Source organism: Peromyscus maniculatus, chromosome 13 (genome assembly GCF_049852395.1).
Source record: "Peromyscus maniculatus bairdii isolate BWxNUB_F1_BW_parent chromosome 13, HU_Pman_BW_mat_3.1, whole genome shotgun sequence".
Taxonomy (NCBI): Eukaryota; Metazoa; Chordata; class Mammalia; order Rodentia; family Cricetidae; genus Peromyscus; species Peromyscus maniculatus.
Window position 1 is genome coordinate 3,901,541 of NC_134864.1, and position 27,000 is coordinate 3,928,540.

The following is a 27,000-nucleotide window of genomic DNA, read 5'->3' on the forward strand; positions in this document are numbered from 1 at the left end:
TGGCTACAGGGGGTTTCAAGGCCAGCCTGAACCATTTATAAAGACCCTAACTTAGTATTAAAACAGATGAGGCAGGGGGCTCAGTGGTGAAGTGATATGTGTTGACTTAATTTCCGGTACTGAGAGAGAGAGAGAGAGAGAGAGAGAGAGAGAGAGAGAGAGAGAGAGAGAGAGAGAGAGAGAGAGAGAGAAAGAGAAAGAGAAAAAGAGAAAAAGAGAAACAGAGAACAAAACATTAGCCGGGCGGTGGTGGCCCACGCCTTTAATCCCAGCACTCAGGAGGCAGAGGCAGGCGGATCTCTGTGAGTTCGAGGCCAGCCTAGAGCCTGGGGGGGGCGGGGGATGTGTGGTAGCAACTGCAAGTTGTTACAGCACCTAAGAGGCAGGGATGTCCCAAGTTCAAGGCCAGCCTGGACAACGTAGTGAGACAGTTTCTTAAAGGAAACAAAAAAAAAAAAAAAAAAAAAAAAAAAAGGAGAGGAAAGGGGCCAGGCCAGTAGCCTCTCTCCTCTCTCCGGCCTCAGAAGCAGGCACGGAGCATCTTTATTTTAAGCAGAGGAGAGTTAGGAAAGAGGAGCACACTTGCCAGACTCGGCAGTATCCTTCTGCCTCTACAGAGCTTGGTCTGACAAACCTTTAGTTTCTAAGCAGCCACTGTCATTTTGTCTCCATTACCCAATGCTTCTCTCAAAATCATATTCAGGATTTCTTAAAGTTGCACGTAGACTGACTTCTCATCCTGTTTTTCCCAGGATTGCTTAATATACCATGTCTTCTGGAACATAAACATCTCTGCATACACAAACCACATTTCTTCATGCTTTAAATATAGCAGCTATCATATGAGTAGCTTTTATTTCTGCTTTTGATGTTGTACTGAGCCTTTGGAGGTTATCCAACTGAGAAATGTCATTAAAGACTGTACCCCCTCAAATTGTCATATGTAAATATTTACCCACTTGGACCTCACATATTGCTTTCACATTGCTTCTATTGTCAACTAGACAAAAGTTTGCCGTCTTCATATCCTGGCTATAGAATTTCAGTAAGGTATGGGAGCTGGGAATGAAGACCTGAGTTTGGACCACACCACCCATGTAAAAGTCACACAAGGCCACAAATGCACCTGAAACTTCCACATTGTGAGGACAAAACAGGAGGGTCTCTGGGGATTACAGCTGCCAGCCTAACTCCAGATTCAGTGAGAGACCTGTCTGCAGGGAGTGAGAGAGTGGGATGTGTGGCACTCTTCTCTGGCCTCTATGCACATGCCACACACACACAATAAATTAATCAGTTAAAATGAAGCTGGTGTGATGGTATCTGATTATAATCTTAGGAGCTCAAGGCCAGCCTGCATCAGTAAGTCTGAGGCTGTCCTGGGCTACATGAGATCCTATCTCAAAAAAAAAAAAAAAAAGAGAGAGAAGAAAGAAAGGCAGAAAGAAGGAAGACAGGAACAAACTTCAGAATTTCAGAGCTGATGATGGTGGCGCATGCCTTTAATCCTAGCACTCAGGAGGCAGAGGCAGGCAGACCCCTGGATTCAAGGCCAGCCTGGTCTACAGAGCAAGTTCCAGGAGAGCCAGGGTTACACAAAGAAACCTATCTAAAAAAAAAAAAAGAAGAAGAAGAAGAAGAAGAAGAAGAAGAAGAAGAAGAAGAAGAAGAAGAAGAAGAAGAAGAAGAAGAAGAAAGAATTTCAGTGTTTTTTAGTAGTCATGACCTCAAACTAACAGTGGCAGAATCCTTTTGAAGTAGAATAGAATAACTGTAGTTTTTTGTTTTTCGTGTTTAAATTGACTCTTAAGAAATGTCAAATTTAAAAAAACAGACAAGGTACAGCTGTTTAAGTAATTGATTTTTTTAAAAATAATTGTAAGTTATGTTCTTGAATGGAGTCTTAACTGGCATGAACAAATAAAGTACTCTCCTATCCTCAGGTTATATCAGAATAATGAATTCTAATTAAGAACATTTAAGGGGCTGGAGAGATGGCTCAGAGGTTAAGAGCACTGACTGCTCTTCCAGAGGTCCTGAGTTCAATTCCCAGCACCCACATGGTGACTCACAGCCATCTGTAATGAGATCTGGTGCCTCTTCTATATACATAATAAATAAATAAATCTTTAAAAAAAATAAATGTAAGAGTTAACTAAGCCGGGCAGTGGTGGTGCATGCCTTTAATCCCAGCACTTGGGAGGCAGAGGCAGGTGGATCTCTGTGAGTTGGAGGCCAGCCTGGTATAAAAAGCGAGCTCCAGGAAAGGCGCAAAGCTACACAGAGAAACCCTGTCTCAAAAAACAAACAAACAAACAAAAAAAGGAGGGTTGAGGAATTTAGCTCAGTGGTAGAGTGCTTGCCTAGCAAGCACAAGGCCCTGGGTTCGGTCCTCAGCTCTGCGGGGGGGGGGGGGGGGGGGGGGGGGTTAACTAGTAACAAGCCTGAGGTGGGCAGTGGTGGCACATGCCTTTAATTCCCGCACTCAGAGGCAGAGGCAGAGAAATCTCTGAGTTCAAGGCCAGCCTGGTCTGCAAAGTGAGTTTCAGGACAACAAGGACTAAACAGAGAAACCCTGTCTTGAAAAACAAAAAACAACAACAACAAAAAAAAGACCATTTAAGTAGTGCTGGCAAGATGGCTGAGTGGATAAAGCACCTTCCAGCAAGCCTGAGTTCTGTCCCCCAGTCCCTCATAATGGAGGGGAGAGCTGATTCCTGCAAGTTGTCCTGCGACTTCCACATGTACATTGTGGCACTCATGCACCCACACATACAAACACATAAATACTATGTAATAAAAATAAATTTTAGGGCTGGAGAGATGGCTCAGCGGTTAAGAGCACTGATTGCTCTTCCAGAGGTCCTGAGTTCAATTCCTAGCAACCACATGGTGGCTCACAACAGTCTATAATGAGATCTGGTGCCCTCTTCTGGCCTGCAGTCATACATGCTGTATACACAATAAATAAATAAATCTTTTTTAAAAGTAAATAAATTTTAAAAATAAAAATTGAAATGTACCTATAGCTGCTAGCTCGGCAGTTAATATAAATTGGGTGGTCAAATGTAAATGTTTACACACTGACTACAAAAGCAAAACTATGTCTGATAATGTCTATATTTTTAAAGAGAACAAAATTCTCAATTCCCCAGAATTCTACCTTTTCAAATCAGTACCTGAAATTAATGGAAACAGGTCAAACACAAACATCAGGGAATTAAGAATTACATTCTAGGGATAGAAAGATGACTCTTCAGTTAAGAGCACTGGTTGCTCTTCCAAAGGACCCAAGTTCAATTCCCAGCACCCACATACAACTTCTCCATTCCCAGTGGATCTAACACCCTCTTTGGGCTTCCTTGGGTACCAGACACACACATTGTGCAGAGATTTATATGCAGGCAAAACATGTATATATATAAATGATTAAAAACAGAATAACCACTCCTTCCTCAAAGAAATGCAAAAGAAAATGGCCTTGAATATTTTGTAAGATTCATAATTGAAATCTGAAGTGTTTGTGTGATATTGCATCATAGTTCTAACACTTAGCCTGCACAATGTGCTCTTGTTTTAAGTAATTCCAGTATATCTTTGCCTTGTTTATGTCAGTTTCTCACTTCTTTACACCCACAAACTTAAACCCAGGATCATAGGCACGCTTCTGTATTATTATAGACAGAATTTTGAAAGTTTAAAGTGCATACTTAACTTTTTTCATTTTTCGAGACAGGGTTTCTCTGTGTAGCTTTGGGCCTTTCCTGGAACTCACTTGGTAGTCCAGGCTGGCCTTGAACTCACAGAGATCCGCCTGGCTCTGCCTCCCGAGTGCTGGGATTAAAGGCTTGCGCCACCACCACCGCCCAGCTTATACTTAACTTTTTAATGGGTTCTTGGAGCTATTTTCTCTCAAAAACCTAATCTCTCTTCATAGTAATGTAGTATATAAAAAGATGAAAAAATTACAATATAAAAATAAGCTCCCGGGGCTGGAGAGGTGATGGCTCATCCATTAAAAGTTCTTACTGCTCTAGTAGGGGATCCATGTTCAATTCCCAGCATCCATAACAAGCAGCTCACTAACCTCCCTAACTCTAGCTCCAGCATATCCAATGCTCTGTTCTGGCCTCTGAGATACACATGTGCACATAAGTAAAGTAAACTGAGAACTAGTAATGATGAAATCTGGTGCAAAGAACCTCCTCCCACCACTGACATGTATGTGCTGACCCACCACTGACACGTAGCCACCGAGCCTGATGACCTAAGTTTGATCCTTGAAACTGCACTCCCAAACTTGTTTTCTAACCTACACACACACACACACACACACACACACACACACACACACACACACACACACACACACACACACACGCTCCCAATATGTTCTTTTTAAAAGCTAGAATTGTTTTTTTTTTTAATGTAAGTTTAAGGAAGTTAGGTTTTAAATACTCATTTCTGTAGAAAAATGTTGTTATAAGCGTACAATTTTATTAGATATTTAAGATATAAGGCACTATCATAGACAGGTGGTAGTGGCAGAGGCTGGCGGATTAATTTGAATTTGAGGCCAGCCTGGCTACAGACTGAGTTCCAGGATGGCAAGGGCTACACAGAGAAACCCTGTCTCAAAAAAAAAACAAAAAGAAAAGGAAAAAGACACTATCACATAGTTAAAATTAATAAAGTTGAGATGAAAACTGAAAATATGTGAGATTGTGATAACAAGTTTTCATTTTTGTATGGCTGTGAATAAAATACCTCATGGAAACCATCTGGGCTCATGGTTTTGAGGATTTTAATTTATAGAAAGAAGACATGGCAGAGTGACTCTTTCCATGGCAGCAAGAGTATGTGGGTGTGGTGGCTATTTGCATAGCAATGGACCGGTTAGCAGACAGTGAGACCAGAACCAGGGGTATGGCTATAACCCAGTGATTCTCAACCTGTGGGTTTCAACATCCTTCATATCAGATATTTACATTATGATTCATAACAGTAGCAAAATTACAGCCATGAAGTAGCGAAGGGGATGTGCTCTGCAGAAGAAAGGGTTCTAGAGAATTTTGTTCCTTGCTGATTTTTCTAATAGTATAAGGTATAAAGTTTAGTGCAGAACATGGTAAATTTTTTAAATTCATGATAGAGTTTAGAAACTTGTGCATAATAGAACATGTAGATCATAGGCACAGAAAAATCTAAATTTTAAGTTAATATTTTCCACAAGTTCTACTTTTTTTTTTTTTTTTTTTTTTTTTTTTTTGGTTTTTCGAGACAGGGTTTCTCTGCGTAGCTTTGCGCCTTTCCTGGAGCTCACTTGGTAGCCCAGGCTGGCCTCGAACTCACGGAGATCCGCCTGGCTCTGCCTCCCGAGTGCTGGGATTAAAGGCGTGCGCCACCACCGCCCGGCCAAGTTCTACTTTTTTTGAGGGAGCATGTATTGGCATTCTTTCGGTTTACTGTTTTTTGAGACAGATGGCTCCCTGTGTAGTTTAGGTGGGCTTCCACTCTCAGGTGACAGGGTTGTTAGTATGTGCCTCTTTGCCTGGCCATGGAGCCATCCTGTTCTGAACAGTGAAGTGAAGTTAGAAAACCATGATGTGATAAGATTGTATTTAAACTCTCCTTTGTAATGTACATACAATGCTTTGTCTAGTATTTGTTTTTATAAGTTCATGAGGTGTTTTTTTTTTTAGCCTTTAACACATAACATTTCCATCCTATATAAGGTAATGTAAGTATTCATCTAAAGTAAGTTCAGAATCAAAGGAATTTGACCTGTTGAGCTGTGAAGACATCAAACCTCAGGATACTTAGGATTATTTGTGAATTCAGTGATGATTTAGTTGTACTGGATTTTATAGTTTAAAGAGGGAAGGCTGGAAGTGCATGACTTAGTAGTACTGTGCGCATTTTATTCCCCCAGTGCAGTTACTGCTGCCTGTGAATAAAGCGGAGAGCGATCTATAAGAAGTCTTGTTTTGTTAGCAGTGTTTAGGTGGCAGAGCTAATGGTCCAGAGGGTAGTAAGATTCTGCCTCCATAAGACATTGCTTACTGAAGTATGAAATGCCTCATATTTATGTGACCACGTATTGCTTCCAGTATTCTTTAGAACATGGATGAGGTGGTTGCTATGATCCTCAAAGAGACAGGGAAAAACTAAGGTGTAGAAAAGCTAGTAAGTGGTCAGACACAGTGTGATACATACCTGTAGTCCCAGCCACCGAAGAGGCTTCATCAAAAGGATCATTTGCACTCAGGAGTTCAAGACCTGGACCACACCTTTCAAGAAGACCCATCTGAAAAGAAAAGGGACACAGGATACAAAACAGACTAGTTAGTCATTTACCCAAATTTTTTCCAAGAACAGAGAGAGTCATATACCAGGACTGCCTGTGCCCTATCTCTGCCCAAACAATTAAGTCACTTTATTCATTAAGAATATCTTTTTTTTTTTTAATAAATAAATCTTTATTTTTTCTTTTTTTTTTATTTTGTTTTTTGTTTTTGTTTTTTTCAAGACAGGGTTTCTCTGTGTAGCTTTGCGCCTTTCCTGGAACTCACTTGGTAGTCCAGGCTGGCTCATTAAAAATATCTTATAAGCATTTTTATGTGAAAGTAAATATAGTAATTTCAGGAAAATACTAAAGCATACAAAAATTACTGGTAATCTCACCCTAAGTTGAACCTTAAGAGTACTGATTTTGACCAAGTCTTCGGAAACTGATGTGTGTTCAGAATGTACATCTTTAATGTGTATGAATACACTCACACTCTGAGGGAAGGGTTGTTTCCTTCAGGTAGAACTGAAGGGCTGTACCTGTCAGGAGATCAACTTGGTTGACAGTAAGCAGCATAGCTGTAATTCCAAGTGCAGCAAAGCCTTAGTGTTTGCCTGGACTGTTTGGCCTGCTGACTGGCTGGTGCAGAGTGAAGTCTTATCAGCATTCCCTTGAGTCTGAATCATCCACTGTGGAATGAGGACTGAAAACAGCTGGTACTCCCACACTAGGAAGTCAGAACACTGATTTCAAGCACAGAATTGTTCTGCCTTCACATCTGGTCCATCTCCCTCTTCTAAATGTCTTGAAATTGGCAGCTGAATCTCAATACCATTAGCGCAGTTTATTGGGTGCTCTTTAATGGCACAACAAATGAACAGTTAAACCATAATTTTTCTTCTTGCTTCTTCAGGTTAATCAGTTCCGGCAGCTGTATTCCAAAGTCATCAATGACAAGCATGATGATGTCATGGCCAAATTTGGCGCTATTCTGGCCCAAGGCATACTGGATGCAGGTAAATATTCTTAGGTCTTCCAGATGTATTATGCAAATCTAATGAAACAGCTAATCTAATGTTCTCTATGACATCATGGAAATTGAGTCTGAAGCAAATTATTCCAGGGTAGAACTTGAGGAGTGTATAGTTTCCAGAGACAGTTTTCATTTATTCAAACACAAACATGCATTTGAATGCTAATCATTCCCCTGCACTCACACATATACACTGTTCCCTCTTGCCTCTCTGCCAAAGATTGAATGTAGAACATCACATGTGGAGTGTAATTACACCATGGAGTGTGTATCACCCTTTTTATGTTTTTTCTGAGAGAGGGTGTAAGTTGTTTTGGTGGCCTTGAACGTGTTATCCTCTTGCCTCAACCTCTTACAAGTATCTCATGATCAGAATCAGCTGGTTTTACTGTTTATCATATTCGTTTTCAGAAAATGTGTTGAATCAAGAATTAAATGTTGGGGGCTGGAGAGATGGCTCAGAGGTTAAGAGCACCGACTGCTCTTCCAGAGGTCCTGAGTTCAATTCCCAGCAACCACATGGTGGCTCACAGCCATCTGTAATGAGATCTGGCGCCATCTTCTGGCGTGCAGGCACACATGCAGACAGAACACTATACATAAATAAATAAATAAATAAATAAATAAATAAATAAATAAATAAATAAATAAATAAATAAAAGAATTAAATGTTACAGTTTTCCTTTTGCGGGGCTGGAAAGATGGCTAAGTGGTTAAGAGCACTTTCTGCTCTTGCAGAGGACCCACGTTCAGTTCCCAGCACCCACATCAGGTAGGTCACAACCACCTGTAGCTTGAGTTTCAAGGGTTCAGCTCCCTCTTCTGGTTTTGTGAGCATCCCACATGGTACATATACATACATGTAAGCAAAACACTCATACACCTAAAATAAACCACTGGGCGCAGCCTTTACTCCCAGCACTCAGGAGGCAGAAGCCCTGGTCGAATTTCTGTGAGTTCAAGGCCAGCCTGATCTACATAGTGAGTTCCAGGACAGCCAGAGCTACAAATTGAGACCCTGTCTCAGAAAACAAAAAATAAATCACCAGCTGCTTCTTCCCTTGTGCAGGACCTAGAGATCTTACTTTCATCTCAATGGGTTGCTCTGCTCATGGTTTTCCTCTTTCTCCACAGGTGGTCATAATGTCACGATCTCCTTACAGTCCAGGACTGGGCACACTCATATGCCTTCTGTGGTTGGCGTCCTTGTCTTTACCCAGTTCTGGTTCTGGTTTCCCCTTTCACACTTCCTGTCATTGGCTTATACCCCTACCTGCGTCATTGGCCTTAACAAGGACTTAAAGGTACGTCTGTGAGTCCTGAGCTTTGTGGGTATCCTTATCATAGTGACCCCCCATTCCTAAAGCTTCTGTGGACTTGAAAGATGACATTGTGGGCGGCATACTTTCGTTCAGTCCGAGTCAGTCCTTAGCCTCGCAGTGTGAGGACAGTGTGTCTGGAAGTTTCCAAAGAGAGCTTTACTAGCTGTGTGACACTGGACACGGCTTCTGAGAGGGATGATGGCGGAGGGGCTCAGTACAAAAATATGAAGAGATTTCATAAGCCATTCTTTGTATTTTGGTGTTTTGATTTGATTTTTATTTTGCAACAGGGTCTCACTTTATAGCCCTGGCTGGCCTGCAATTCACGATGTAGACCAGGCTGGCCTTCAACTCACAGAGACCTGCTTGCTTTTTCCTCCAGAGCACTGGGATTCCAGGCCTGTGCCACCATGCTTGGCCACTTTAATCCAAAGGCAGCAAGAGGTTCAACATAATTCAGTAGCACTGTTGGTTCACTCTTTGAGGGTTTATTTTAGGCATATTTAAGCATAGCAGTTTGGTGAAAAATTTCCTGAGGATATTTAACTCAATCTCGTGTGTACAACAAAGCTGACTATATCATACCCTTTGTAAAGTATATATCTCCCATAAAGATATGTTCTATAGATTGACTGAGGAAAACAAGCTCATGATAAGGGTCTGGGGGAGGGTCCTGTGTAGTCTCCAGCCACACAGATAGCGCAGAGGTCATGAGGCTATTAACCACATCTGAGTGGAAAACAGATTCTACATCTCTCTTTGAAGAGACAACCCTGCGGTGTTTAACATTCCTGGTTCCCCTAGTGCTTATCTGTGAGCACAAGGCCTCCTCGCCTACTTAACAAAGAATTGTTAGCATAAGGAAAAGAAGCACAGGGCAGTAGCCCTTTCGTAGTGGCAGACAACAAGACCAGAAGTGAGCAGTCAGGGAGTCTGGCAGAACAGAATGATCACAGAGGTTAGAAGCTTTAGGTGCTACATGCCCTGGCTTCACAATTTGTAATCACATTTTTAATAGGGTTTGTGATAAGGTTTTTTTCTCAGCCCTGTGACCTGATGATTCATCTTGTTCTTCTTTAAAGGTTAAAAGCTTTTGGACCTTTAAATACTTACAGTCTGTCATCACTGTTGTTAAGATGTTTTGTTAAATTTTCAGAATGGAAAATTTCTAAGCTCAAATTTGTCTTAATTAAGTAATTCCTTATATTAATACTTCATTATAGCTGTATGACTAGTTATTCTTGATTAAGTATTTCAATATTAAAACTGCTCACAGTTGCAAATATTCAGCATCTTTATTTCTCACAACAACAGTATGTTGTTTTCCTAATCCCTGGTATTTAACATTGTCTGTCGTTGAACCTCCTGTGTCATCTTTGGAGGCTTGCAGTCTGCCCAGCATTATACTGTTTTTACTCTTGTCAGTGAAAGTGAGATAGACAAGATAAGTTCCTGTAATAGTGGTGCTTATTACCATTTTTCATCAATGCAAATTAGGTAAGTAAAGAAAGATGTAGGCGAGAGAGCAGATTTGCTCCATTACCAATATGCAGCTAGTTTTCCATTAGGCCCATGTTAGAAAGCATGATTATGTGGTGTAGAAACTGTATACAGACTAACTAGTTGTCAATGTGGTACAAGGAATGGTTGTGGGAGTTTAGTGAGCAGAAGGAATATATAGCACTTTCCTAAGTAGGTAACATTGTTACCATGTTCACAGCAGTGAGTAGGACTTAGCCCACTAACACTGAATGACAGAAGAGAAAATTATGCTTGATCAGTGGTAAAGCTTTAGGATCTGTACCAAAATTAATTCACAAGGTTTTTCTAAGAGCGCTAACATGGAACCAGCTCTGTTGTTGAACATTTAACGTGCATGGAAACTTTCTATCTCCCTTTGCGTCCATATGCTTGTTAAAAACAGAATACATAAGTCTTGATGTTATTTCCATGGAGAGAACAAAAGAGTGTTTTATTTCTTCAGATGCCGAAAGTTCAATATAAATCAAATTGTAAACCATCCACATTTGCATATCCTGCCCCTCTGGAAGTACCAAAAGAAAAAGAAAAGGAAAAGGTATGTTATTTGAGTCTTTAAGTAACATTTGTTCTTGTTAGAGAAGCTACTGACTGTTTAAAGGGATTCAGTTTTTAAAATTTTAAAATCTGGTTAGTTGGTTGTTTTGAGTAGGGTCTCACTATGGGGTCTTAGCTAACCTGGAACTTAATAGTATATCAGACTGACCTCAAACTCAGAGTCCGCCTGGCTCTGCCTCCAAGGTACAAAGGTTAAAGGCCTGTTCCATCATGCTGCACAACTTTAATTATGTGTATGTGGAGGGTATTCATCTTAAGTGTGGGTGCCCACAGAGACTAGAGACATGAGATTGATCATTCTGGAGCTGGAGTTACAGACAGTTGTGAGCTGCCTGACATGGATGCTGGGAACCAGACTTGGGTTCTTGGAAGAACAGTGTGTGCTCTTAATGGTTGAGCTATGTCTTCAGCCTTGTTCTGTTTTATTGGAGTGTGTGGGTGTGTGGGTATGCGTGCCTGCGTGTGGGCTCTCAAAGACGAGAAGAGGGCATCGATCTCTTCTGGAGCTGGAGTTACAGTCAGTTGTCAGCAGATCTGCCTGACATGGATGCTGGGACCCAAGCTCAAGTCCTCCGGAAGAGCAGCATGTGCTCTTAGCTGCTGAACCGTCTCTCCAGTCCAAACCTTGTTTGGGTTTTTAAAGCAAACTTGTGGTAATAGCTAACATTAGACGTAAATGTAAATTAATGGGCCCCATGACACAAGAGTTGCAACGCGCAAAAGTTTGCTCTGCTCTGATAGTACCTCTTACACACACTAAAACTTCAGCATTTTCTACACACACTGATCTACATCCTCTGTCTTACTGTACCAGTATTTTCAATGTATAACTTTTCACCAAAGCTACAGAGTAATATATATCTATATTATTTCTTTTATCTGATATACATTTAAGGACATTTTTTATTTGATACACTACAGATGAGGGTATAATAAAGTTGTTTATATACTTGTGTTCTTGTGCAAGTGTATCTGTCACTTAGAATAGTAGGTGTGGAATTGTGTGGTCAAAAGTAACTCATGCTTTGGGATAGTGGTGGCGCACACCTTAATCCCAGCACTCAGGATGCAGAGACAGGCAGATCTCTGTGAGTTCAAGGCCATCCTGGTCTACAGAGTGAGTTCCAGGACAGCCAGGGCTGTTATAAAAAGAAACCATGGCGGGTGGGGCAAATTAGGTAATATGCATGAAAATAATTACATGAATAAAACTAACTTCACCAATGGTTTTGAACACACTCATTGATACATAGTAAGGAATACTCATTTACAGAGCTGCACTGTCTATGGCATTATGCTTAATAAAACAAGCAACCTTTTCATAATGCTTATGTGGTCAAAATTGTTCTTTAAGATAATTTTCATATTAAGTATTTGTTGATTTTGCTTTAAGTTTTGTGTATAAGTAGAGCTAATTTTATAACTCACCACATTCAAGGTACACAACACATTTATTACTTCATTTTATTTATTTATTTTTATGGTTTTTTCAAGACAGGGTTTCTCTGTGTAACAACCTTTGTTGTCCTGGAACTCACTTTGTAGACCAGGCTGGCCTCGAACTCACAGAGATCCACCTGCCTCTTCCTTCCAAGTGCTGGGATTAAAGGCATGTGCCACCACTGCCTAGCTTATTACTCCATTTTCAAAGTCTTGTTTCCCCTTTGATTTCAAGTGAGATTCATCAGGGAAGATGAATCCTAGCTAACTGTTGTGTATTACCATTTCAAGGTGTCCAGTTATGAGAACATCTCTATGACCAAGAATTTTCAAGTGTTTTCCCCATAAAGCCAGTAAGAACATAGCACTTAAGTCTGTGTCTCAGAAGTAGATGACAGCCAATTCACACCCAAGGCAGATGAGAAAGGGGGGTTGTTTTGGACACAGCCCCAGTAGCTAAAGATGACAGTAGCAGCAAATGATGTCCCTTGATGTCCTGCTTGCTTTCCCATTTACTCTCCAGTGGCTTTGTTGTTTATAGTCACTGCAGGAAACAAGGACACGCTGTAGGACTGTTTCCTTTGGGCTTGTTTCTTAGTATGTAGGTGAGAAATTATAACAGTTACAATTTTGATTGTTTCTAGGTTTCCACTGCTGTGTTGTCTATTACTGCCAAAGCTAAAAAAAAAGAAAAGGAAAAAGAAAAAAAGGAGGAGGAGAAGATGGAAGTGGTAGGTGTGACTCAGTGGTCATTCGTAGGTGTTGATACCTGTGGGGGTCTAGAGTCCTTAAACACTGCTGTACTCTGCACTTAGTTAATTGCCCTGCTTCCAGAATACAGAGACACATATTTGAAAGAAACTCTAGAAAACCTGTCTGTACTAGTTAGCTTTTCTTGTTGCTATAACAATACCTAACCTAAGAGGGTTTGCGCTCAGGGTTTTAAGGGATACAGTCTGTCAGGGCAGGAAGGCGTGGTGGCTGGGGGAGCATGCAGCGTGGCTTGCTCATACATTAATCAGGAAGCAGAGAGTTAAGGCTGGCAGCAGAGCCACTCTGCACTTTAGGCCCATCCTCCAACACGTGAGGCCCCATGTCCAGAAAGCCCCCAGATGTTCCCGTGCGTGAGCTTACAGAGGGCATTTCCCATTCAGACCATAACAGTGTCCATTGGTGGGAAGGCAGATGAGTACAGACAGGAGTGAGTTCAGAGAGAAAGTTACAGCTGAAATAGACTTTGAAGAACAGGTTCTGAGTAGACAGTGACTTGTGATCCATTTAAATAGACCCTCTTCCGTTCTCTGCTGGAAGAAACCCTTTTCATCCTTTAAAACGATTCATACCATTCTGACTACGAAGTAGAGTCCTGGGTCGTCTTAGTTGTGCTTTTGTGCCTGGCAGTGTTCTGCAGACTTAGCTGCTGACAGCTCAGGCGGTGGGGCCAGAAGTGGTCCTTTATTGATTGCCCTTTTCCCAGGATGAAGCAGAGAAGAAGGAAGAGAAAGAGAAGAAAAAGGAACCTGAACCAAACTTTCAGCTGTTGGATAATCCAGCACGAGTCATGCCTGCCCAGCTAAAGGTCTTAACGATGACAGAGACCTGCAGATACCAGCCTTTCAAACCAGTAAGTTACCAATGGCTCTTAACTGTGTTTGCTGGTGGGGTATTAATCTATAGGACTCGGTAAGACTGACAGAAGAGGATAAATCCCCAAGGTCGGTAGTACCTTAAAAAAAATACTCTTGGCAAAAACAAGAACATTCCTGTCAGCTTTATCTAGATGTTTAGAGAGCTTTTCTTTTCTCTGGTAATTCTTTTTTTTTTTTTTTTTTTTTTTCTTTTTGAAGGGGGGTGGGGGGCTTCAAGACAGTTTCTCTGTGTAGCAGCCCTGGCTGTCCTGGAACTCACTTTATAGACCAAGCTGGCCTCCAACTCACAGGGATCACCCTGCCTCTGCCTCTGCCTCCCAAGTGCTGGAATTAAAGGTGTACAGTGGCCACCGTCACCGTCACCGTCACTGCCACCACCCGGCTCTAGTAATTCTTAAGAACTATTTTCCCTTTTCTGTCATAGATCTAGGCACGTAGCTACTGAGCCAGACACACTGGGCTGAATTTTAACCTTTCATTCATAGGCTTTGTGACCTTGGTCCAAGTGCTAAATGTTTCTTTCTGTTTGCTCTGTTTGCTCCATTTGTAAAATAGGGATTACCTCCTTAACTAATAGGCACAGATCAAAGACATTATACAGCCTAGTGTGGCGGTACACGCCTTTAATCCTAGCACTTGGGAAGCAGGGGCCAACCTAACCTACAAAGTGGGTTCTAAGACAGCCAGGATTGTTACACAGAGGGAAAAAAGTTAATTTGCAAGCACTGAGAAACTGGGAACAAGACCTGGCCCTGCCAAATAAATGATCACCATCATAATTACAATGTTGTCATAAACACATCGAATTTTAGAATTAAAAAAAGGATCTTTGTGATAGTCCACCACACTAGGCTGTATAATTAATCCCAAACCAGAATGTTTGTTAGAAACAAGTGTATATTGGTTACTTTCTCATTCCTGGGACAGACTCCCTGGCAGAACTCAGTGTGAGAGGATATAGTCCATCATGGTGAGAGAAGCATGGTGGAGTTTGGGGCAGCAGGAGTGAGTGCCTGGGGCTCCTCACGTCTCAGAAGACTAGAAAGTGGAGTCAGGAAGCAGGCCCAGGCTCTGACTCCCAAGGCTTGCCCTTATGTCTGCCAGCTGTGCCCTACATTCCAAAGAATCATAAGCTCCCAAAACAGTACCACCATCTGGGCACTAAGTATTCAAACACAGAAGCCTGCGGGGACATTACACATCCGAACCATGGTGAAATGCTTATCAGAAACTTTACCATGATACTGTCTTTATCGTTCAAGTTTTTTGTTACTTTATTTTTGATGGCATTTTGTTTTGTTTGTTTTTTTTTTTTTTTTTTTGAGACAAGATCTTACTCTGTAGTCCACTCTGGCCTACAACTCATTTTGCAGCCCAGACTGCCCTTGAACCAACGGGCAGTCCTCCTGACTAGGGCTCCTCAGTGCTAAGATTATAGATGTGGACCTATAATGTTAGTCCTGACCCAGTTTTCTTAAATCTGGAAAGCTAAATACTGACCAATAGACCAACCCATGCAAGATATCCAGATCTTGAGTCTGTTGTTTGAAATATAGATGAGATTTCCAGATCATCCATGGGAGTAAGTTTATTTTTTATCAAGCCAATGATGAATTGAAAACAACTCTAGTTTTGGTTGTGAGCCAAGGTGTTCCTGACTAGATTATCAGCTTAGACAAAAACAAGAAATGGAAACTGTTATGTGGTGGTTTGAGCTGAAGGTGGGCATGACTGGGTTTGTCTCCTGGCTCTTTTGTTTAGTAGTGTGACTTAGTAACTCCTTTGCATTTCATTGTCTTTTTTTGTTTGTTTGTTTTGGTTTGGTTTTGGTTTTTCGGGACAGGTTTCTCTGTGTAGTTTTGGTGCCTGTCCTGATCTCGCTCTGTAGACCAGGCTGGCCTCGAACTCACAGAGATCCGCCTGGCTCTGCCTCCCGAGTGCTGGGATTAAAGGCGTGCACCACCGCCCAGCTCATTTCATTTTCTTTAACTGTAAAATTCGTACAGTAATTGCCTCTACTCTAGTGATACCATGAGGGAGGCATTTCCAGGTCAGTTCCAGTTTGATTGTCCTAGGTTCAGGATTTCTTCAGGTTGATGCAGGTGCTCTCAAGTTTGGTAGAGGTGACTATACGCATTTGTGAATGTATTAAGTTTTGTGCATTAAAGGAGTATATTTTTTATTGTGTGAATTATTTCTTATCTTAATAAAAGACCACTCCTTCATATGTACATTGAAGAAAGAAATTGCCCTTTAACCCACTCTATACTCTCAATGACAAGGTCATCAATGTGTTCCTCAGATGGTGCATTTTAAAGAAACACTGTGAAACTTGGTGACTCATTCCTCTAATCCCAGCACTTGGGATACTGAGGCAGATGGATCTCTGTGAGTTGGAGTCTGAGCTCCAGGCCACCCACGGCTACATACTAAGACTCCATCTCAGTGCCCGCCCCTCAAAAAAAAAAAAAGCACTATGATAATGTCTGTATTCTGCTTCAGCAAGAATTCAACATCTTAAGTTCTTAATAGCCTTTTAGACAACCTGTCTTATCTTCTCCTTAGTGAATGAATCAGCATTAGTCAATCTAAAATGTGGTATGGTTATAAACAGCTTCTGGTTATGTGGATTGTGTTGCAGAGTGTGAGTGAGATCATTAGTTCTGGTGAGCATATTGTAGAAGTTAGAACCCATAGCTAGAGGTTTCCAGAAACTTGGAAGTCCTCTTCTGAGTGGATATTTTATTCTGCTTGGAGGTTCATCTCCATTTGCTCCACCAGGAATTCACATAAACTTTTAGGCCATGGAGGATGAGGGCAGTGGTCATATTCTCTGATGTTCTTAGGCTGTTGGTAATCAAGGCAGAGTCCATTCATAGAAGAAAAGCAAACTGTTCAAGGGAGAGAGCTGTAAATTCTTTACTTTGGTGTGAGTGCATGTGCACCTTTAATCCCAGCATTCAGGTGGCAAAGGCAGTGAATCTCTGTGAGTTCGAGGCCAGCCTGGTCTACAGATCGAGTTCCAGGACAGGCTCCAAAGCTACACAGAGAAACCCTGTCTCTGGAAGAAAAAAAAAGGAAGAGGAAATGGTCTAGAAATTCTTGAAGGCACGCCAGTTTTATAGCATAGCAGGGCAGAGTCTTGATGAGTAAAATCAGATTAGGTCAGGTGCAGAGATGCTTACCATGTGAGCCCTCTGACTAATGTCTGTGGGCTTCTTTCCTTCCCAGTAATGTGCTTTGTAAAGTTTGCTTTTTCCAGATGTGCCTTGCTGACTGATTTGATTACAGAGAGCAGCTTTCCATTTCCTTTGACACAGGCAAGCAAACAGAATAAGATTAGCACGCCAGAGATGGCTGACTAGTTTGGTGTTTGAATTTACCATCAGCTAATAGGCTGGGAGAGGGCTTAATGGAATTGCCACTGTAGCCTGCTTTCCTTTGTCTTTCCATCTGGCTTTTCATTACTTACATCACAGTGGTTTCTAGATTACAGTGAAAACACTCAGATGTCTGTTGTATTTATTATTTTCTCTGACAAGTACTATTTTCTGTGACCTTCTGGAATTGCTGGAGGGAATTTTATTTGTAGATTTTCTTGACTCACACAAATAAAATAAACTAGAGTTCCTCAAAAACTTGTAATACGGGGCTGGGGAGATGGCTCAGCCATTAAAACCACAACAAAAAACTATAATATACACTCATATCAAAGGTCATGGGGTCCTTGTTACTCTTCCAGAGAACTCGGGTTCTGTTCCTCAGACTCCCCTAGCAGTTCACTGCTGTCTGTGACTCCGGTTGCAGAGAATGCAGCGCCCTCCTCTCCTAGCCGCCTCAGCTACTACACGCATAGTACCCAGACAGTCATACAGACAAAACACCTGTACACATAAAACAAATAAAAATCTCTTCAAAGGTTGAAGGGTGGTCTCCAGGTTGGGGTTAGTTTTTCCACATTTAAACAAGCTCTGGAGTGGTAAAGTTGCCAATCCAAAACCGCTGTCTTGAGTAGGGCAGGAAGGTAGTAGAGTGCTATGTTGAGACAGTGAACATTCTACTCACAGTCGGACGGACGGAGGTTTAGCATCATTTCTTTGGCTGAGACACACTTCTTCCTTTGTGTGGGGTGCGACATGCACATAGAGCAGTGTCGTGTGGCCTACCGTGCACTGGTTAAGTTGGCCGTCCTCAGAGAGGAGCTGTTCAGTGCTGGTGTAATTCTCCCCAGCACAGGCAGTATTGAGGGTCCACTCAGCAAGCGCCCACTGTAGCATTGTGGAATATGAGTAGGGCTTACTCTGGTTTCCTCTCTGTGTGTGCAGCTCTCCATTGGAGGCATCATAATCCTGAAAGACACCAGTGAAGACCTTGAAGAACTTGTGGAACCTGTGGCAGCACATGGCCCCAAAATTGAAGAGGAGGAGCAAGAGCCAGAGCCCCCAGAGCCATTCGAGTATATTGATGATTAAAGACCAGGGGTGAGTGTTCATCAGTCACTTCTGAAGGAGAGCAAGAACGTTGTTCTGCTTCTCCCCCTTCTGTTTGCTCCTCATTTACCCAAATAGCATTAAAGTTCACCTTTCTCGCCCATCTGCACATGTGCACTTGTCTTTCTTTGACTTTGTGCTGTAACGCTCTGCTGGCTCCTCAGAGCGACTAGTCTGCAGACTGTTCTTCAAAGTCTGAAGGAGGCCGGGCAGTGGTGGCGCACGCCTTTAATCCCAGCACTTGGGAAGCAGAGGCAGGCGGATCTCTGTGAGTTCGAGGCCAGCCTGGGCTACAGAGCGGGATCCAAGACAGGCACAAAGCTACACAGAGAAACCCTGTCTCGAAAAACCACACACACACACACACACACACACACACACACACACACACACAAAGTCTGAAGGAGGTGGGGAGCTGGCCCCAATGGGAAAATCTCAGTGAGTTTTCATAAGTATGTCTTCTTAAAAATAGCTAAACTAAAGCCAGGCGGTGGTGGCACACACCTTTAATCCTAGCACTCAGGAGGCAGAGGCAGGCAGATCTCTGAGTTCAAGGCCAGCCTGGTCTACAAAGGGAGTTAGATTTCAAAAAGACAAAACAAAACACAAAGCTAAACAAAGCCAGGCATGGTGGCACATACCTGTGAGCCAACACTGGGGATATGGAGATAGACAGAACAGTAGTTTCAAAGCCATACTTGGCTATGTAACAAGGTGCTACTTGTTTCCCAGCCAGAACAGCTGGAATGTCTTAATGATAAAGGTGATAGATTGATGTACATTCTTGTAAGTTCCTAGGTCAGCCATAGTTAGTGAACCAGTATTCATCCTTAGGTCATGCTCTTATTTTTGTTTTGTTTTTGAGAAAGAGTCTATATGTAACCCTAGCTGTCCTGAAACTCACTACAAATCATGCTGGCCTGGAACTCACAGAAATCTGACTGCCTCTGCCTCCTGAGTGCTGGGATTAAAGGCGTGCATAGGTGTAGGCTTCCTGCTGATTGCCCTCTCTCTGTCCTCTGGGCAATGATTCCAGCACTGGGTCGTCAAGTACTCTCTAGAGGGTCGTCAAGTACTCTCTAGAGCTATTAGTCATCTGGTGTCCTTAAGACACAGGACCTATAAAGACCCTGGGGTCAGACTACACCACAGACACTTCTCTGCTGCAGGATGAAAGATGATTCCGCAGTTGTTTAAAACATAGGTGGGGGTGGGAGGGGCTGGAGAGACGGCTCAGCAGTTAAGAGCACTGCCTGCTCTTGCAGAGGATTTGGATTCAGTTCTGTACCTCCAGTTTCAAGGGACTCGACACCCTCACATGAACTTACATGCTAGCAAAACAAATGAAGTAATAAATTATTTTTAATAAAGGAATTCTTAGCTTCTAAAACTTGAAATAATCTTAATTATGTGAAACTGTCACTCTTTCAATTCCCTTATTTTCTTTTATAATCATCACCTATTTGAAAACACATACAAAAAATACATAATGATTTCTTTAGTTTCACTAACCTGTCAGACATTTTCAGAAAAATATGAGTTTGTTTTACTCTTTAAAGAAGGTAGGAAGCCAGGGGGATGGTCAGAGGGAAGTAAAGGTTCTGCCTTGACCAAGCCTGACAACCTGAGTTTGACCCCTGGACCCATGGGTGGAAGGAGAGCACTGGTTTTTGCATGTAATCCTCTGGCCACCACAGGCATGTTGTTCACACAGGCACCCAGGTAATACAGACCCACACAAAAAAGAAAGAGAATAGGAGCTGTATCGTTTGCTGCAGTGGTATAAAAAAATGCATTCAGGGTTGAGGGTGTAGCTCGGTGATAGAGTATTTATTGGCCCTACACAAGGTCCTGAGTTCGGCAACACACACAAAATGTACAAGTTGCAAATCTAGCATAATGCATACATTGATTAGCAATTAAAGACTGAAACCCTGCCATTAATTAGAAAATAAAACCCTGCCTCAGAGAATGGATTGGCAAGTGGAAGGTTTGTATGAAGTGCTCTGCTTTTCACTGCTTTTCTGTCAGCCTAAGGTTTACTGGACCAGCATGCTTGTACTGTGATCTCTCAGCCTTTCCTACAGCCTTGTGAGACCAACCCGACTGTGTACTTCAAGACAGAGTGGCTTAGAAGTACACAGCTAGAAGTTGAACTCTTGAAGTTTTTTTGTTTACTTTGCTTTGCTTTTTTTGTGTAGTTTTGGTGCCTGTCCTGGATCCACTCTGTAGACCAGGCTGGCCTCAAACTCACAGAGATCCACCTGGCTCTGCCTCCACTGCCTGGCAGAAGTTTTTTAAAGGGTGAAATACTTGATTTGTTAGGAATTTGGAGAGTAGAGAGAGCATCACAAACTGGCATAACAGGGCCGCAGGTGCAGAGTGGAGCTGGGTTTAAATTCCACCTAATAATTAAAAAAAAAAAAGTTTGAGAATAATGAACAATACCAACTTCTGCCACTTTCTCTTTCCCAGGATTTCACCTGCTCTATCCAGAAGTCTATCCGGGCGCATACTCACATGTCTGTGAGGGAACCCACGCTAGACCTACTCGATGCACGCATCATAGCCTACGCTGACCTAAAGAACCTGTGTCCTGAGTCTGTGGTTGAGAAGAAGATACACGACTGTTTAGTGTGCTCTTTCACAGAAATTGGTTTTCAAAGAAATATATTAAAATCTCCAGATCAACAAGACTTTAGTTGATTGGCTTTTCTTCTTTTCTCTCTTCTTGTTGTTATTTTTGTTTTGTTTAGTATTTTTGAGGCAAGGTCTCATTGTGTGTAGCCTTGGCTGTCCTGGAACTCACTATGTAGACCAGGCTGACCTTGAACTCACAGAGATCACCTGCCTTTGCCTCCTGAGTGCAGTTGATTGTTTTTCAACCTGTTTTTTGTTTTGTTTTGTTTTGTTTTGTTTTGTTTTTGTTTTTGTTTTTTAACAGATCTGATGCCACCGCCATAAGCTAATAAGCTTGATGGCACCTACCTATAGCCCAAGCATTTAGGGTGCTGAAGCAGGAGAAAAATGAACAAACAAACCTAGAGAGGTCAGCCCTAATGAACTCATCTATCCAGTCTTGTTAGGGCTGGGTCTAAAGGTTACTGATTCCCAAGGATGGTTCTACATAGTTAATTTCATTGTATCCCCTTCTTTGCAAATTCCCTGTTTCCTCAATATCAGATGATTCTATAAAAGAAATTATCTAATTTCCTAGCCTCTCATTAGCTATGCCCTTCCTGTTCAAGCTCTTAATGTTGCTTGCATTTCAGACAGTTATCTCTTACATTTCCCTTAATATATGAAATGATCGAAAAACAGAAGTGTCTTGAGGATACCATCATCCAAAAGTGAGGAGTCTGGGAAGAGGTAGTGTATTCACTAGCCTGCTTAAGGAAGAAGTCAGCACAGATTCTCATTAGGCAGAGCACTTGGATCTGAGTATCATGAAACTATTTCCTGGTGGGTTTATTTTTTTTCCCCTAGATTTCCTGGGAAATGTCTAGTGCTGAAAAGCTGACAGCAGAATAAAGTCACATAGATAGGATATGAGTTAGAAGCTCTGTAGAAGAAATGGGAAGGGGGAGGCAGAAATTAGCCCCACCCAGATGTTATTGGGTCTCACCTTTCTAGGGTGAAAGGCTATTGGGCTACGCAACAACAAAAAGGTGGAAGTAGATGGTTTAGTTTCAGAATCCAGACCTGATCTAGAATCCAGTCCCTTTACAAGTCTGTAGATAAAGGATTCCTGCCTTTTACAGCTCCTCATTGTGAGCCAGGTGCTTTCATCCCATTGGAAACCTCAAATCCAGCTTTGACTATGTGGCAAGACCCCTGTCTGGAAAGCAGACAAAAATCTCCATCACTTCTATGGCATGCTCTAATTCTCCTCCATTGACTTGGACCTCCCCTTCATTTCACATGTCAGACAAGTGTCGATTTTCATTTGGACAACTTGTGCAGGGATTTGTTGGCAATTGGGAAGACCCTACCAGCTCTGACAGCACCAACTGCTAGCCCCTTCGGTCCTCTTACTCTGCTTTGTCTAAGCAACACTTTTATCCTGTACCATCTTTGTGCTGATGACAGGGTATCCATACCCTGCTCATGCTCCTGACGTGCACCTCCAACTACTGGGGCATCCTCATCTGGGCTGCCTCAGTGAGCACAGCATATCTGAGCACATTTTGTACCCAGCCTTCGACTGCTTTGGGCTAATGTTCACACCTCCACCTAGCTGCCCTCAACAGAGGTGCAACTTTCACCTCTGTGCAAGCCGTGGTTTGGCTCCGGGCCTCTGCAGTGACAACTCCACTCTCCTTACCCACTGCTGACTACCCCAGGCAAGTCTACCTCCAGGCTCAGCCCACTCTAATCCTTTCCCCAAATCCACCTTTGTAAAGCATGTTGGTCTCCTGCTTAAAAACTTGCTGAGTAAGCTCCAGATCCCCTCATATATGTGTATCTGTCCGAAGCCCTAGTTGCTGCTCATCTCTGCAACCTCTCTTTGGACTCTGCTACTTTTAGAGAGAGAGAGAGAGAGATGCCCATGGAGGCTAGAGGCATCCAGTCCCCCAGGAGCTAGAGTTGTAGGCACTTGTGAGCTGCCTGAGTGGTACTGGGAATTGAACTGGTATCCACTGTAAGAACTGCTGAGCCAGGTCTCCAACCCAACTCTACTACCATATTTATCTCTAGATCTGGTATATATGCAAACGGTTCTTGGCTCACAGCAGGTTTGTATCTGATAAACCTATTATAAATTGAAGATATGTTTTATACATCTATGGTAATTGTAGCTTAACAACACACCACCAAGGAATACCATGTGACTGCATGACTGACTGGCAGCTGTGGCTCATTGCTACTCCCCAGCATTTTCCAGAGGGTTGGACTTCACATCACTAGCTCAGAAAAAGACTCACAGTCAAAATTTAAAGTACAGTTTCATCAGCTGTATATTGTTTTCACATAAGGCTGAGGTGTGATAAAATAAATCTTACCATCTTCAGTGGTTTCAGTGTCTGCTTTGGGGACACTTTAGGAAACCATCCCTGATTTCTTCCACCAAGGTAGGACCACATAAGGCCTCTTGTCCTCACGATGTATCATCGTTCATTGCCTTATTTCTGGCCTAACTTCTCCCATTTTTGTCTTCTATTGCCTGTGCATAATTGTCTTGCTACTGTTCATTTATTTTTCAGATAGTCTCTCCATGAACTCATAATCCACCTGCCTCAGCTTCCCAAGGTCTATACTAAAATTTCAAGCATATGCTAACATGTTCAAGTATCCCAGCACTAACTATATTTTTAAGAATGGTAATTGGGAAGTGGGCAGTGGTGGCACTTTAATCCCAGCACTCAGGAGGCAGAGGCAGGAGGATCTCTGGCTTCGAGGACAGCCAGAGCTACACAGAAACCCTGTCTCAAATAAGAAAGAAAAAGAAAAGAAAAAGAATGGTAATTGGGAGGGTGTGATGGTGGGTATCTGTGAGTTCCAGGACAGACAGGGCTACCCTGTCTCAGAAAAAAAAAAAAAAAAAAAAAAAGCAAACTGAAGAATATTAATTGGGAAGCCAGCTGAGCATTGACAGGAGAATTTGGACAGAATCCCATGAGGACAGAGGATGAATTCATCTGCCCAGAAGCCACTTCCCCAGGGATTTCAACCTTCAGTGTTTCTTCTGCAGTGAACGAATGTTTCTGGGAGGATTGACTTTCATTTGATTTTGCTCTAGAAGAACTCTGGCTTTTCCCCGTCTGCACAGATGGTGTCTTTGGAATCTACAACAGTGAGAGATGACAGGAAGGAATGAACTGAACAAAGATACTTCTGTGGCTTTGTCTCAGGCGCTTCTCCAGCCTCATATCCATCATCAACGAGACACTCCCACATTCCCTTCCAAGTGTTGTTCTGCTGTTGTGGGGACTTAACCTTTACGGTCAAGGCTGCTGGGTCCTTCTGAGCCAAACCATAGAGTAAGAACATCATGGACTCTGGTTCTGCCCCCTGGTGGCTTCCTCTTCTGTACAAAGCAGTAGCGTTCATTTCACGGTTGTTTTAGGGGTTGAAGAATGACTAATGAGCACGGGCTTACTGGATGCTAGACACCAGCATGCACCTCCTCTGTCACTGCCCTCGGAGACGGACACCGCTGCCAGCGGGAAGCTCTGAGCCCTTGTAGTGGAGGCCTACCTTCTCGTGTCCCGGAATCTCGTGCTGAATGGCTTGATCTGTATCAAAAGACACTTTTACAGTTGTGCGCATGGTTCATCTCCATCAACCTGTTCTCTGACCTCTGGGTTTTCAGGGGGTGTTTGACTCACTAAGCCAGCAGACCTGGCATCCTCCACACTCCTACACAGAATTCTACTCAGAAAGACAGTATTATTTCCAAATATCCTTGGCCTTGCCCATGTAGCCTCTTAGTGATGGCATTTCCCGTCTGTTTGCTGGCATCTGGGCAGTTCTTTTGGTGTATGGAAATAGTGTTTTCCAAGTTAGTCAATTAGTAATTTGTAATACATTGCATCCAAGAGATAAACAGATGTGGCAAAGGACTGGTGGAGATAATGGGTTTCCCTTCAAAGTTCATCCCATGACCTGTGTGGACAGTCCTGCTTCATGTCCCAAAGACTCAAGAGAGTCATGAGTGGCCAAGACTCCTTGCTTATGGGGGATATAAGGTAGCATCCCCCAAAAAAGGACCCTGATGGCCAGAGCAAATCTCTCTTCTATTTGGACTAGAAGCCCTGAGGGAAAGGGGTTCCTTCATGTCTCTTTTGCCCTCAGTAATCAGTGTTGAGCAGCTCTGAGGCCTTCTGCAAAGTTGTCCTCCAATGACTTCCTGCAGGTATATATGGGCAATGTCCCAGCCAGTTTATAAGTCCGTTCTTTCAGCAAGTCCAACATCTCAGCTGTGCTGGCCTAATACGCACAAAGCCCTGGGTTCAATCTCCAGCACCACATCAAACCAGTTACAGTGCCACAGGCCTTTAATCCCAGCACTTGGGAGATGGAGGCAGGAAGATAAAAAAATTGAAGTCATCCTTGGCTATAAGGCTATCCTGAGCTACAAAAGACTGTCTCAATAAATAAATAAATAAATAAATAAATAAATAAATAAATAAATAAATAAATAAATAAATAAATAAATAAATAAATACAAATATCCAAAAAATTCCTTGTCCTGGTTAATGCATTTTGGTTTCAGATTAAATCATTGTCCTAGCTCTCAGGACTTGGGTTAATGCCTTTTGACCCTGGCTACCTTTGCTCTATGGTACACCCAATCACCTTGCTTATTTTTGTTCCCCCTTATTAGCATATAAGCTTAATGAGGACAAGGAGCCTATTTTTAAAGATTGTCCTGTTACTGGGTAGTTCTTGTCTTCTCAAAGGAAGGAATTCAGCCAGAGACAGTCAATTTAAGCAGAAGTTTTCACTAAACAAAGCATAAAGTATACCCTCTCAAGAGAGACAGTGTGGGCGGACCCAAAGGAGAGGAACTGCACATCAGCTTTCATGAGCATTAATAAGGTAGGTGGCATATTCCATAGGTAAAGTATCCCTTTTTCCCTTCCCCTTTTTTCAAGCCATAGTAGAACATCTTCCTTTAGGATATTTTTTCCCATGATCTTCTTGGAATTCACAGTGTGAGTGAGATTTTCATGAAGTCTTTTTAGGGGGTGTACATCCTTAGTGATATGCCTGTGTAGCAACTGGGAAAGTTCCCAGGAGCCTTGATTTCTCATACAGCAGGAAGAGCCTGAGTTGTTTTTGTTGTTTTTTTTTTTTTTTTTTTGAGACAGGGTTTCTTTGTGTAGCCCTGGTTGTCCTGGAACTCGCTCTGTAGACTGAGTTCTGTGGTCTCAAACTCAGGGATCTGCCTGCTTCTGCCTCCTGTGTGCTGGGATCAAAGGCGTGTGCCCCACCTCCTGAAGAGCCTATTTAATTGCCAAGGCGTTGTGATGTCATACCTAGTTCCTGATACACTGCTGCAGTGGTTACTTCCTGTCTGCCTACCAGGTCTCAGCCCCATTCCTAATGTCCAGAGCAGTTTCAGACTCTGTAGGCCACAGTAAATATTTGCTGGACAGGCAGATAGCAAAATGGATTTTAATTCCCATATGCCAGGCCTTACCTCAGCATTCTTCACCTTGTCTTTCTGAATCCTCACCATTCCACTGTGAGATAAGTATTATCCCAACTTTACAGAAAATGAGACTGGAGAGTGGGAGGACTGGAGAGATGACTGTAACTCAGCTCCCAGGGATCTAGAGCCCCCTTCTGGCCTCTATACACACACACACACACACACACACACACACACACACACTACAAGTAAATTTTTTTATTTGTTTGTTTGTTTGTTTTTGTTTTTCCAGACAGAGTTTCTCTGTACTTTTGGTTCCTATCCTGGATCTTGTTCTGTAGACCAGGCTGGTCTTGAACTCACGGAGATCCACCTGGCTCTGCCTCCCAAGTGCTGGGATTAAAGCATACACTGCTGCCACCACCCAGCTACTAGGCATGTTATCAAAGCTGGACGCTGAGAAGGTGGAGACTCATGGCACATAGCAACACACTCAGTGGGGTGCCCGGAACCTCTCTAGCCTGTTCTCCCAGTAGGCCTGGCCTCTCTGCCAAGTTCTCAGCCCCAACCCTGTAAGGTCAT

General features: G+C 42.6%; 1 protein-coding gene across 1 annotated transcript in view; it reads left to right on the top strand.

Annotated features, from left to right (window-relative positions):
* Psmd1 (proteasome 26S subunit, non-ATPase 1) overlaps positions 1-21,016 on the top strand; it is an 88,871-nt gene extending 67,855 nt beyond the window's left edge. The window contains exons 19-25 of the mRNA XM_006984197.4: positions 7,203-7,305; positions 8,457-8,626; positions 10,629-10,721; positions 12,826-12,912; positions 13,659-13,805; positions 18,156-18,311; positions 20,796-21,016. Of these exons, the coding sequence (XP_006984259.1) occupies positions 7,203-7,305; positions 8,457-8,626; positions 10,629-10,721; positions 12,826-12,912; positions 13,659-13,805; positions 18,156-18,302 (747 nt within the window). The 3' untranslated portion in view covers positions 18,303-18,311; positions 20,796-21,016. The remainder of the gene's footprint in view (positions 1-7,202; positions 7,306-8,456; positions 8,627-10,628; positions 10,722-12,825; positions 12,913-13,658; positions 13,806-18,155; positions 18,312-20,795) is intronic.
* Positions 21,017-27,000: the final 5,984 nt, after the last annotated feature.